We start from the raw sequence: 13,439 nt of genomic DNA, 5'->3' as shown, positions 1-13,439 counted from the left end.
CGGCACGCGCATGCTCGCAGTGGGTCGGATACAGAGGCTGCTGTTGTCCCGCAGCCTCTCTTCCCTCCAATCACCGGGAGGCCTCTCGCCCCGCCTCCGAGGCCTCCGGGGTGAGACCTCGGAGCCTGCTGGATCTGCCTGCAGGACGCATGTCTTCTCGAAGAAACGGTGTCTGCCCCTGTCGGTTGTTAAGGGTATAGAAGTGAGTTCCGGCACTTAAATCGCTTCCTTAACTTTGTTTCCCTTTTTGTCTTCTCCCAACCCAGACCGCTCCTACCTTTGTCTGAGTGGACCGTCACGGGCGGATGCATGTTTCATGAGGCCCGAAACTTGTACCATTTAGACGGCCCTTGTAAAGAAAAAGAATGGAACATTACCTTACTTTTGCAAATTTTACAGAAGCACAAGACCGTGAAAACATTGCTAGCGCCCCTCCCAGGGCCTTGGAAGTGACCATACAAATGGGCCCCTGAAGCTGGAGCGTCATTACCTTGCACTGACAACCGCCTTGCGCACCAAATTGTACTCAATTGTTTGTTTACAGATGTCTAACCCCACCCCCGTCATTCCCTATTCTCTGTACCCTGTGTTATATATACAGAGGATATGTAACGATGTTTTTTAAAGCTTGGAATCTGCTACCAAATTGAGAGCTCCAGGTCAGAGAGGCTCTTGATAATAATTCCTATTTTTATCAGAAATTGTTATCAGGTGGTGCATCATCTGATAAGCACCACCCACCATGGTAGACCGACCACTTACAAAAATAAACTAATAAAGCAACTCTAGACGATACTCAATGAAAAACTCTTCTCTTTGAACTAAGCATCAGAAGGCTAAAATAACATGGTAACTTGGAGATGGGGATTTGAAACAACTTGGAGTTTGTCTGGTTTCCTTGTTCCCCTCTTATATCACTAATACAAAGTGCAATCTCCGACATTATACAAGCTCAGTAGATGTTGAATAGGGTACAAAAATATACACAAATGCTTTCGTAAAAGATGGGCACTAACAACACTACTGGGTGCTCCTCCAAAGTAAATTGATAATTAAGTTGACTAGTAGGTGGAAAAATTACCCACAAAACAATACCATGGGACTTTACGACTCAAGTGATTTTAGAAAAGTAGTCAGATAACATAGCTGATGTGACATACAATTGTTGTTGAGCTAGAAGGAGCCCTAAGTCTAGCTTTACTACAAATTAGTACTGTGGATTAAATGTGTGTCAGTTTGTAGAAAGAGGCTTTTGTACATTAGACAACTCCTAAGGGCACTTAAAAGCTCCAAAATGTATTCTCGGAGCCTGTTGTAGCAAAATTTCACTTTCATTTTAAAGCAATAATATTTTATGCTAAAATGAAGTAATTCTAAAAGTTGTTTCCTCCTACAGTTTATGAATAATTTCTCAATTCTCCATGGTGGAAGAGGACAAACCATAGCAAGATACTGGTAGAAAGCCACAGCTCCTGGAAAGCCACATGCAAGGATTCGGGTTGTTTTCATTTCTCAATCCTCTGTATGTAGCACAATTTACAATATCATAGTAGGTGCTCAGTAGAGATTTGTGGAACAGTTTTAATTTGAATCCTTGAATAGAAACTAGGAGTCCATTGTTGATCTGAGTATGCAACTGTTTGTATCTGTATTATGAATTATATATTATGTATTATTGTGAATTATGTATTATTTCTGTGTTAGGAGACAAGAGTTCACATCACAGTTGCACCATCATGAAAAACAAATGGGAAAGAACTGCCTTAGACAATTTTGCAAAAGCATATTTTTCCACCTAAATGAAACAGCAGACGATTTGGGAGGGAAGATGCCCTCTTCTCCCTTGGGTGCTTTCACAACCACGGAAATGAGTAATGGTACCTCTCTTTACGCATAGGAAGCAGAACTCTTGAGAGGTTGTCACTTGCTAAGAGTAGCCTAAGCAGAGAGGCTCAGGCTCAAAGTCCCAGTAAGGAGCCAGTGGACAAAGTATTCGGGGGTCTCCCTCAGCGACGAAATCTACTCTCGTGGGCCAACCGTTTGCAAAGAGCACCTGCTGCTGAGGCCAACCGGAGACGTGTTGGTAACCACACTGTAAACCCCGGTTCCCTCTGGGCCTCTGCACACCAGCAAGGTGGGCGGTCCTCCCAGTGCCTGCGGAAAGGTACGGCGCCTGCGCACATCATCTCCCTGACGTCACAGCCTCTGGGCACGCAGGTGGCGACGGCGCTCGCGTACATCAGCCGCGTGAAGTCTGGGCCGCTCCGTCCGCAGGAAGCGACTGCGCCTGCGCAGGGAGCAGCTGGAGGAAGCGGCCCTCGGTGCTCCCGCTTCTGGTTTGGCAGCGGCGGTGGCGGCAGCGGCGGTGGCGGCGGCGGCGGCGGCAGCGGCTTCAGGTCAGGTGGGCGGTTTGTGTGACGGCCCGGGAGGGGCCTCGGATTCCACGGAGGATCCAGAGGTAGAGTCTGGGCAGGCGGGGGCTGGGCAAGTGTGGCCGAACAGGAGGGGGCCGTGTCGCGTCTTCTTAGTCCAGGAACTGCTACACTTAAGAGTTCAGGTTTCTTCTTCGTCCTTCGGTTATTCCTCCTCGGGTCCCCGGGTGAGGGGCACCGACACCCTGGCCACCCGCCGCGTTAGAAGCCCGGTCTCCGGCTCGGGGCTCTTGCTCTGGACCCCACCCCCTGGGACGTGGGGCGAGGGGACTGTAGTGTCCCCCGCCTTTGACGCTCAGGAGCCGTGTTGGCTACTTGAATGGCCTGACTCCGGCGCCCGCCCCGCCAGCTGGGGACCCCTGGACTCAGAGGTAACGGTTTGCCTAGGGCCAGGGCCCCCCTGGCATCCGCTGATGAGGATAGTGTGGACCGTCCAGTGATTTTGCGGGGTTGGAGTATGCTTGTTTCTCTTCTTACGCCCTCTCTTTCACTAACTTACTGCCTCCCACAGCTTTCTGGCTTTTTCTCACCACTAATTTCTTTCTCCTGAGGTTCTCCCAGAATATCACAAAGTGCTGTGGAAGGTGGGCTCCTGTCAGCTCTTCTGTCTTGTCGAGGGTTGCACGAAGGAAACTTCACCTGTGCCATCTCTTTCTCTCCAGTAGAAGAGCATTGAATCATTTCCCATATTCACCGAATAAAACCTTGCTAGTGTGTCTTGTTGTATATGGGCAGCAGCTGAATGGATGATGAGTCATTATTGTACTAATTATTTGTATTTATTCTCTTGAAAGCTTTGCTTATCCTTGTCAAAATGAATCGTCCCCCTCTCTTCTTATTGGCTTAGTAGTTTGTAATATTCATGTGTTCAGTGTCTTTTGGGTCAACAAGCATTATAGTACTAAAATCGATCAGGGTCTTATTAAATGCCAGGTACTGTGTTAAGCATCTTATGTGAATTGTCAGGCATCACCCTAATTTCGACATAGTTATCAACCCCACTTAACACTTAAGGAAACTGAAACTTAGAGAAATTAAATAGTTGCCCCATAGCACACAGCTATGAAGTGTTAGACTCCACATTTAAACTCAGATTTATTGGACTCCAGAGCCTGAGCCCTAACCACAAACTTCTTTGTATTGCTTTTTCACAAATCAAAAACATCAGCTAAAATCCTCAGAATCCAGAAAATAAAAGTAAAAGGATGTCAAAAGCAGTGGAAATGGTAATATTCGAATTTTTTGTAGTATTTTAATAAGTAAAAATATTTGAAGTCTATTCATTTTTTACTAATTCTGGAATCCTTGTTATCTATGCAGCAGTTTTACGATGCATATATATTTACATCATTACGTGGATTTCAACATTAGTATAAAGTAATTTGAGTCTTTGCCTGAGACTTGTTCAGGGAAACTTGGACTTTGAGACTGTAATAGAATCTACAGATAAATCAGAAACCTTATACCAATCTTGAACATTCAAAGAAGTATTTCTTAACATACTTCGTTTGGTATATGTTCTATATGAATTGTAAACAGGGCATTATATACTGTAATGCGCTGGGTTGAGGGAGCATGTTTTGAGCGATGAGACAGTGAACAGACCTAACCAGGTGGTGCAGTCAGTTATTCAAATGAGACACAGCAAGGGGAAGCAGTTCCTGTATTCAGAGATAAAAGACTCAGGATTGTGGTCTCTCCTGGGATTATCTCGGCCTAATGGACTCTGTAGAAATTGGATTTCCTTTGTCAGGTATAAGACTGAGAAGTGAGGTTTTTTTCCCCATAGGCCCCCTGGCCTTCCCTAGTGTGCTTTTCCAGGAACTCAACTGTAGGTTTCAGTAATTCATTCAACAAACCAACCTGCTATGCACCAGGAGCTAGTGGCACAGATTACAACATGATTTCTAACCTCCAAAGACTGACAGTTTACTAAACGTGGTATTGTAGTTAACCGTGTGGTTCCTCCTGCTAGATAGTATAGCCTTATGCTGATAATACTGTGTGATTCTCTTTTGTTTTCTGGGGCCGGGAGTTTCATGGACTCTGCACCACAAGAGACCTCCCCACTCCCTGGAAGCTGCTCTGACTCCCTGCCCTCTGGGCTACATGGGGATATGTCAGGAGGTATCTGAAACCACAAGATAAAACATGGCTTAAATTCCTAGAGTACACATTTTACTGGAATCTTTTTTTAGAAAAGTTAGTATATTTTAGTGTTACATAGTTTAAACCATATTAGTTCTGATATATCTTATAGATTCTAATAGAACTTGCATGATTATTTAAAACTTCAAAGAAATTTTATGCTTGTGGTGACCACTTTAGCAAATATTCTAGACCCTAGTCCAGGGTCTAGGGTCTAGAATAAGGCCCCCATTATTTCCTCTCTGACTTTTAGGAGATATTTCAGTGAAAAGCTCTGTCTCATGACATTTTACTTTTGCTATATTTTTGTTAAAGCACTTAGCATTTTATAGTTGTTCCCAATACATCTCTTTTTCATTGCAAAATGTACTCCTGAGGCAGAAACGTACTGTATTTGCCCATAGCACAATGCGTGGCCCATATATAGTGAGCAGGTGGTTTGGGGATTACTGGCATGGGATTATCAGCCAAAAAAGTGCACTAATGAGTTTAAATTTATAAAACTGTAAGTAACTATGATGATAGAGTTAAGAGATAGGTAAAGTGAGAATTTCATGGGGAGGATATTTTGATTTGGGTTTTGAATGCTAGAGTGATTTGTCATAGCAGTGAAGAAGTGACAGTAAACATAGTCATAGGCTTTGTCTGGAAGAAGAGGGTACTTATTGGGGAGAAAGGACCCTATCTATGTAGAAGTTCAGTTCAGCCAAATTTCAATTCAGTGAGCTAGCGATTTTTTAAAAACATGATTTTAGGAAGGTTTGTTTTTACATATAATGGGTAAACAAGGTCCTACTGTATAGCACAGGGAACTGTATTCAATATCCTGTGATAAACCATAATGGAAAAGAATATAAAAAAGAATGTATACATATGTATAACTGAATCACTTTGCAACAGAAATTAACACAATATTGTAAATCAACTATACTTCAATAAAAAGTAAAACAAATGGGAAAAATTGTTTGTAAATTGAAAAAAGAAAGTTTGTTTCTGGTGCTGTGTGGTGGTGGTCTGAAAGAAACAGAGGAGAAATATAAGGAAAGACCTCAGGAGCCCAGAAGTGAAATGGGTTTGAAACAAAATAGTTGATTATCATTCAATGTAGAGGTTGAAAAGAGACATCGTTTGTAACATTGGTCTGTTTTCATTTAACAAACATTATTAAACATTTGTTATGAACCAGGCACTTTCTGTAAGGTCTTTACATTAAAATTTAGTTGAATTTTATCTTTTACAGTTATTCTCTTTTTGCTTTATCAGATAAAGCAGAAGATTCACCGTCGCTTCCATGGCTGCCTCACAAACTTCACAGACTGTTGCATCTCACGTTCCTTTTGCAGATTTATGTTCAACTTTAGAACGAATACAGAAAAGTAAAGGACGTGCAGAAAAAATCAGACACTTCAAAGAATTTTTAGATTCTTGGAGAAGGTTTCATGATGCCCTTCATAAGAACCAAAAAGATGTCACAGATTCTTTTTATCCAGCCATGAGACTTATTCTTCCTCATCTGGAAAGAGAGAGAATGGCCTATGGCATCAAAGAAACTATGCTTGCTAAGCTTTATATTGAATTGCTTAACTTACCTCGAGAAGGAAAAGATGCCCTCAAACTTCTAAACTACAGAACACCTACTGGAACTCGTGGAGATGCTGGAGACTTTGCGCTGATTGCATACTTTGTGTTGAAACCCAGATGTTTACAGAAGGGAAGTTTAACCATACAGCAAGTAAATGACATTTTAGACTCCATTGCCAACAATAATTCTGCCCAAAGGAAGGACCTAGTAAAGAAGAGTCTTCTTCAGCTTATAACTCAGAGTTCAGCACTTGAACAAAAGTGGCTGATACGGATGATTGTAAAGGACTTGAAGCTTGGTTTTAGTCAGCAAACTGTATTTTCTGTTTTTCATAATGATGCTGCTGAGTTGCATAATGTCACCACAGATCTGGAAAAGGTCTGTAGGCAACTGCATGATCCTTCAGTTGGACTCAGTGACATTTCTATCACTTTATTCTCTGCCTTTAAACCCATGCTGGCCACTATAGCAGATATCGAGCGAATTGAGAAGGACATGAAACACCAGAGTTTCTACATTGAAACTAAGCTAGACGGTGAGCGTATGCAGATGCACAAGGACGGGGACGTGTATCGGTACTTCTCCCGCAATGGGTACAACTATGAGGATCAGTTTGGCTCTTCCCCACAGGCAGGTTCCCTTACACCGTTCATCCATAGTGCATTCAAAACAGATGTGCAAAACTGCATCCTCGATGGGGAGATGATGGCCTACAACCCTAATACACAGACTTTTATGCAAAAGGGGAATAAGTTTGATATTAAAAGAATGGTAGAAGATTCTGATCTGCACACTTGTTACTGTGTTTTTGATGTATTGATGGTTAATGATAAAAAGCTAGGACAGGAGACACTGAGAAAGAGATATGAAATTCTTAATAGTGTTTTTACACCAATACCAGGTAGAATAGAAATAGTGCAAAAAACACAAGCTCATACTAAGAAAGAAGTAATTGATGCCCTGAATGAAGCAATAGATAAAAGAGAAGAGGGGATCATGATAAAACATCCTCTGTCCATTTACAAGCCAGATAAAAGAGGTGAAGGTTGGTTAAAAATTAAACCAGAGTATGTAAATGGGCTGATGGATGAACTGGACATCTTAATCGTGGGGGGCTACTGGGGGAAAGGTTCCCGGGGTGGAATGATGTCTCATTTTTTGTGTGCGGTGTCAGAGAAACCCCCTTCTGGTGAAAAACCGTCAGTGTTTCATACTATCTGTCGCGTTGGCTCAGGTTACACCATGAAAGAACTGTATGACCTGGGTTTGAAGTTGGCCAAACACTGGAAGCCTTTTCATAAGAAATCTCCACCAAGTTGCATTTTATGTGGAACAGAGAAGCCAGAGGTCTACATCGAACCTTGGAATTCGGTCATCGTTCAGGTTAAGGCCGCAGAGATCGTCCCCAGTGGTATGTATAAAACTGGCTGCACGTTGCGTTTTCCACGAATTGAGAAGATAAGAGAAAACAAAGAATGGCATGAATGTACATCTCTGGAGGACTTAGAACAACTTCGAGGGAAAGCCTCCGGAAAGCTTGCATCTAAACACCTTTTTGTGGGTGATGATGATGAACCCCGAGAAAAAAAGCGGAAAGCTGCCCCAAAGATGAAGAAAGTTATTGGAATTATTGAGCACCTAAAAGCGCCCAACCTTTCTAACATAAACAAAGTTTCTACTATATTTGAAGATGTGGAGTTTTGTGTCATGAGTGGAACGAACAGCCATCCGAAGCCTGATCTGGAGAATAGAATCGCAGAATTCGGTGGTTACATAGTCCAAAATCCAGGCCCAGACACGTACTGTGTGATTGCAGGGTCTGAGAACATTCGCGTGAAAAACATCATCTCTTCTGATAAACACGATGTTGTCAAGCCAGAGTGGCTGTTAGAGTGCCTAGAGACCAAAAGCTGTGTGCCGTGGCAGCCTCGCTTCATGATCCACATGTGCCCGTCAACAAGACAGCACTTTGCTCGGGAATACGACCGCTACGGGGATAGTTACTTTGTCGATACAGATTTGAACCAACTGAAGGAAGTGTTCTCAGGAATTAAAAATGCAAGTGAACAGACTCCCAGGGAAATGGGTCCTGTGATTGCCGATTTGGAACACCGGTACTCCTGGGACAACACTCCTCTTAGCATGTTTCGGCACCACACCGTTTATTTGGACTTGTATGCTGTTATTAATGACTTAAGTACTAAAATCGAGGGGGCGAGATTAGCTATCACAGCCCTGGAGCTTCAATTTCATGGAGCAAAAGTAGTTTCATGCTTAGCTGAGGGAGTGTCTCATGTCATCATTGGGGAGGATCAGAGTCATGTTGCAGACTTTAAAGCTTTTCGAAGAACTCTTAAGAGAAAGTTTAAAATTCTACAAGAACGTTGGGTAACTGAATCAATAGACAGGAGTGAACTACAGGAGGAAAATCAATATTTGGTTTGAAGCTACCTTTCCTAGTGAGGGAAGCCTCTGATCTGGCTGACTCATTAAACTACATTTTATTTTAATCTCTTAAAATCTATGCTTAAACAGTACTATTAGATATAGAAACACAGTAATCATAACTTTTGATATAGAAAAGACACCCAAATGGCCCAAGGTCAAGAAAGAAAATTTTTTAACAGTGTAGTAGTTGATTATTTTTATAACCAAGATGATATAAAATGTTTAACATTACGGTCTCCTTATAGAAATCTAGAATTTTGACTCATATTAATAAAATAGATTTAGAAGCTTTTGGAGTCATTAAAAACAGTGACCTAAACAGGATTTTCTGAAGTCAAATAAAAATTTTAATAATAGTTTTTGTCTAATAAAAACATTGCAAGAAAAAAATCAGAATTGTTACAATTGGACTTGTAAATATATGTCTTTTTAAGTTGAAGGCTAAAAGTCCTCTTTTAAATGTGAAATGTGAACAAACTTATTTTTTAAGGTTAAGTCAAGCTCATGAATACATACCTTGTTAATGATGTCATTAGCTAAATCGGGAAGTTGAATGAGATTTAACGGTCTAAAAACTTGGATCAGTTTGATTTTTAAAATCTCTTGCAATTTTAAAAGTACTTGGCCCACACTTAATGTTTTTTTCTAAAATAGAGCATGTTTTAAAGAAAATACTTTTATATGAATTTGTACTTCAGTATAAATAGTATTCACAAAGAGTGATTTTCTTAAGTATAACCCATTGAATGTGTCAGAATGGCATGTGTTATAACTTTCTTTACAGAGAAGTACATTGCTTTGACTTTATAAAGTGATTTTTATTTACCCTTAGGCTATGTAAAGTTTGTATAGTATGTGTATGTATTTATATATGTGTCTGGATTTATATACCAAATATATAAATACCAAAATACACCAAATTTTGGAATGCAGCCTGTACATTTTGAAAAATATGTTTTTATGACATCAATTAAATACTTGGAATTTGGTACCTGAGAAACTGTGTGTAGATTATTTGTAAGTAGTTAAAAATTTTATCGAACCCATGGAACAAATGTATGTTATTTTCTTATATTTCTTAATTTAAATAAAATATTTAATGTACTATTAAAATAATTTCTTATCTTTATTTTCAAACAATTCATAATAGTTATGTCAGTCAAATAGACATTACGGTGTTAATATAATTTTTGACTGATTCAAGTCAGTTCCTATTTCAGGTCCTTTGAATTTCATGTTACTGAATGAGCTTCATTAAAATTTTTAAACTTGTATATTTTTACATAATGTCTATTGAGAAAAATTACAAAATACAAGTATGTGTAGTGAGAAGAAAAGTACATAATTTTACCACCAAAGATAATAACATCTATTTTAGGTTACCAATGGTAAGGAAAGCACAACATGGATATTTCCAGTGTAACAAATAAGTATAAAATAAACTATAATGCTTTCTGTGACTAGCTTTTCTCACCTAATAAATTGTGAGAGTATTTACCCAACTATATCTACATCATTTTTAATTGCTGCACAATATTCCATTGACTGGTTTGTAATGTATCCAGCTGGCCCTTATTGTCTGGCTTTTAGGTTATGTCACTAAGTCACCCTCACTTCTTTACTGAGCTTTGTAATCAATTGTTTACATTTGTAGAAATGGAATTGCTGATTCATAGTTACGTATTTTCCAGTGACTTGAGACACATTGTAAAATTCTGGCAAGAATGCCTTTCTAGATTTTCTTGGAGAGTTCAGTTTCTTAGTACTAGACCTGTTCCCTCTCCTTTCAATTCATAGGTGTTCTCATCCTGCCCAGTGGCTTTAAATATGCTAATAACACCCACTTTTTTCAGCCCCGATTTGTTTGCTTAACTCTAATTCACATATCTAACCATTTACATAACATCTCCACATGAAGTCGCATGGGCCTCTCATAATGTGTCCAACCATAACTTATTTTTTTAATCATAGAAAAAGTTTTAAATGCAACCAGAACCAGGAGGATAGCATAATGAAGCTGCACGTACCTGTTCTCAACAATTATAAATGATTAATCTTTTTTTCATATTTATAGACCTCTGAATTATTTTGAAGTCATCTTAGATCACATGATTTCATCTAAAGATATTTTATAGTAGAATTCCTGACTTCTCAAACAAACATGATATTTTTTTTAAAATTTTTATTTTCTGTTGGAGTACCGTGGGTTAACAATGTTGTGTTAGTTTCAGGTGTACAGCAAAGCGATTCAGTTAAACACATGCACGTAGCTATTCTTTTCCAAATTCTTTTCCCATTTAGGAAAATGTGTCTGAGTTTCCTCTTGCATAAAATAGGGTAATAGTGGTAACTGGTTTATCCAGTGGTTGTAAGGACCCTGTGTGTATACGTATTATGACTATTTTTAGAACACTTATCAGTTATTTTTTGTACATAGTGTGAGAAGGAAAAATACGTGCAGAGGTTCTGTGATACATGGTAGTAAGAGAATATGAATTGGAGAAAAGAACTGTGTTTAAGGGAAAACCCTGTAATGGGCATTACCAAACTTTTCTGGCCCTTTCTCCTACGAAGTGGTTCACAGCTGGAGAAGATTTTTGCCCTTCTGGGATTTGGCAACATCTGGAGACTTTTTGATTGTCAAGACGGGGTGAGGGGTGAGGTGTGACTGGCACCTAGTGGGCAGAGGCCAAGTATGCCGTTAAATATCCTACTGCGAACAGAAAAGCTCCCCACAAGTAAGGTAAGGATCCAGACCAAAATGTCCATAACGGCGAGGTTGACAAAGATTCACCGGAAATGTCATGAAAGAAGACCTTATATTACTTACGAGTAACTCCAGAAGACTGTGCATAATCACAGCTTTATTGCGAGCCAGTTTTTTTTTTTTTTTTTTTTTTTGCGGTACGCGGGCCTCTCACTGCTGTGGCCTCTCCCGTTGCGGAGCACAGGCTCCGGACGCGCAGGCGCAGCGGCCACGGCTCACGGGCCCAGCCGCTCCGCGGCACGTGGGATCCTCCCGGACCGGGGCACGAACCCGTGTCCCCTGCATCGGCAGGCGGACTCCCTTAGATATTGGTCCCTGTATTGTAAATACAGCTAAAAAGATAAGATCTGACTTGTTCAAAATGGACACTCTGTAATTTCAGATGATGAGATGGAAAATTAAAGGGCACAGTAAGCACCATATGGATTTAGTCTCCACTCAGCAGTGCTGTTTTCTCTGACCTATATCACCAGAGGAAATGCTTGGAGAAGATAAGTTTTCTCCTCCAAAAGGTATCTCAAAATGGCTGTTTCCCCAGAGTTTCCTGGGTTTCCTTCAATGTAAACTTATTAATTGAAGGAATTTCCCCTTTTGTGCAGGAAATCCTCATGTAAAATCAGCTTACACTTTTTTCAGTAGAGAAATCTGGTGATGTATTTCTTATACTTATATGTTTTGACTTAATCACCTCCTTAAAGGCCCTTCTTAAGTACTGACAGTCACATTCTAAGGTAGCTTCAACTGTATGAATTGGCATGGGAGGGGACACAATTCAGCCCATAACAGCGACTTTCTAAATGTGGAGATAAAACCAGGTATATTTAAGAACTATCTTTAAAGTGTTTCCATTTTACATCTAAAATGGGGTGGACAATATAGTTCGGGCACCTCAACTGCAAGTCCCTGCTTTTCCTGAGCGTGTGCATATCCTGAAAGGCGCCTGCAGGCCCCTGGCTGGCGTCAGCCCTGAATCTTCAGACCCTGTACTTCCTCCTTTCCTTCTGCACCTTGGCTTTTCCATCTTGACCTTTCATCTCTTATTTTGTACTGTATTCTCATCAGGCATCTGGCTCTTTGCCTGAACCTAACGCATCTGCAGATGTTTGGTTCTCCTAACCCAGCCCTTTTCTTTTTCTGGCGTGAGTTACAAATATGCTTTTTCATTCTCTTGAAAAGTCACTACATAACAGCAGTTTTAAAGAAACATCTAGAAAATTCTGTGATATTTTTATGATAATGTAACCTTCTTTTTCTTCCTTTTTCTAGGTTTGAATGTCAATCCAAAGATTCACTATTGGTCAGTTTTAGTGGGAGCTAGAGGTTATAGTAAATGGGTGCAATTTTTTTTATGCTCTAACTTTTTTTTGGAAATTATAGCTGCGAGAGTATGTTTAATACGAAATAGAAAAAGGTTGAAAGATTTAAAACAGTCAATCATAATTTGAACTGAGGAAGGTTTTAGTTAAGCTTTAAAATTATGTTATATAAATAAATTATATGGGCTTGAATGAGCTGTAAGATTTCCCTAAACATCTAAAGGATTTTCGAAGAGGGAGGATGCTATAATTAAAGTGGTAAATCTTTAAGTAAGCAATACTTAAATTATGCAGAAGCTCTTGAAGAACTTGCCAGAAATAAAGATGAGGCAGAGAGTTAGGATATAAATAGGTAATTATATATATATTTAATATACATATAAATTTTATATATAGGTAATTATATATAATATTTATAATAATATTATATATAATACAATTATATATAATATTATTAATAATATTATATATAATTATATAAGCACATATACATACTTTTTTGTTTGGATTGGTATAATTTTGAGACATTAAATTATATTAAATATTTTTTAAAACTACTATAAGTATATTACACGAAATGACAAAATAGATTAAATATCTTGGAATCGTGGAGTTCCAAGGAGGCTTAGCAATCACATAAGTTCTTACTCAGTTTAATAAGAAGAAAATTGAGACCAAGAGAGAGATACATATCTCAACACTAACAAATGTAACTGTAAACGTAAATGTGTTCCATCTTATAACAG

General features: G+C 39.5%; 1 protein-coding gene across 3 annotated transcripts; it reads left to right on the top strand.

Annotated features, from left to right (window-relative positions):
- Positions 1–117: 117 nt before the first annotated feature.
- Positions 118–9,720, top strand: LIG4 (DNA ligase 4). 3 transcript variants are annotated; one of them, XM_067016386.1, is made up of 2 exons: positions 118–202; positions 5,844–9,713. In XM_067016386.1, exon 2 carries the CDS (start codon positions 5,872–5,874, stop codon positions 8,605–8,607), a length of 2,736 nt encoding a protein of 911 aa, XP_066872487.1. In that variant the 5' UTR covers positions 118–202; positions 5,844–5,871; the 3' UTR covers positions 8,608–9,713. The 3 variants fall into 3 exon arrangements, with proteins under 3 accessions (XP_066872487.1, XP_058897811.1, XP_066872486.1); XM_059041828.2 differs by lacking the exon at positions 118–202 and adding an exon at positions 2,277–2,396 and having other exon boundaries at positions 5,844–9,719; XM_067016385.1 differs by lacking the exon at positions 118–202 and adding an exon at positions 2,350–2,458 and having other exon boundaries at positions 5,844–9,720.
- Positions 9,721–13,439: the final 3,719 nt, after the last annotated feature.

The sequence above is a fragment of the Kogia breviceps genome, chromosome 16 (assembly GCF_026419965.1).
Source record: "Kogia breviceps isolate mKogBre1 chromosome 16, mKogBre1 haplotype 1, whole genome shotgun sequence".
NCBI classification, from domain to species: Eukaryota; Metazoa; Chordata; class Mammalia; order Artiodactyla; family Physeteridae; genus Kogia; species Kogia breviceps.
This window is presented reverse-complemented; position numbering and strand designations above follow the sequence as displayed.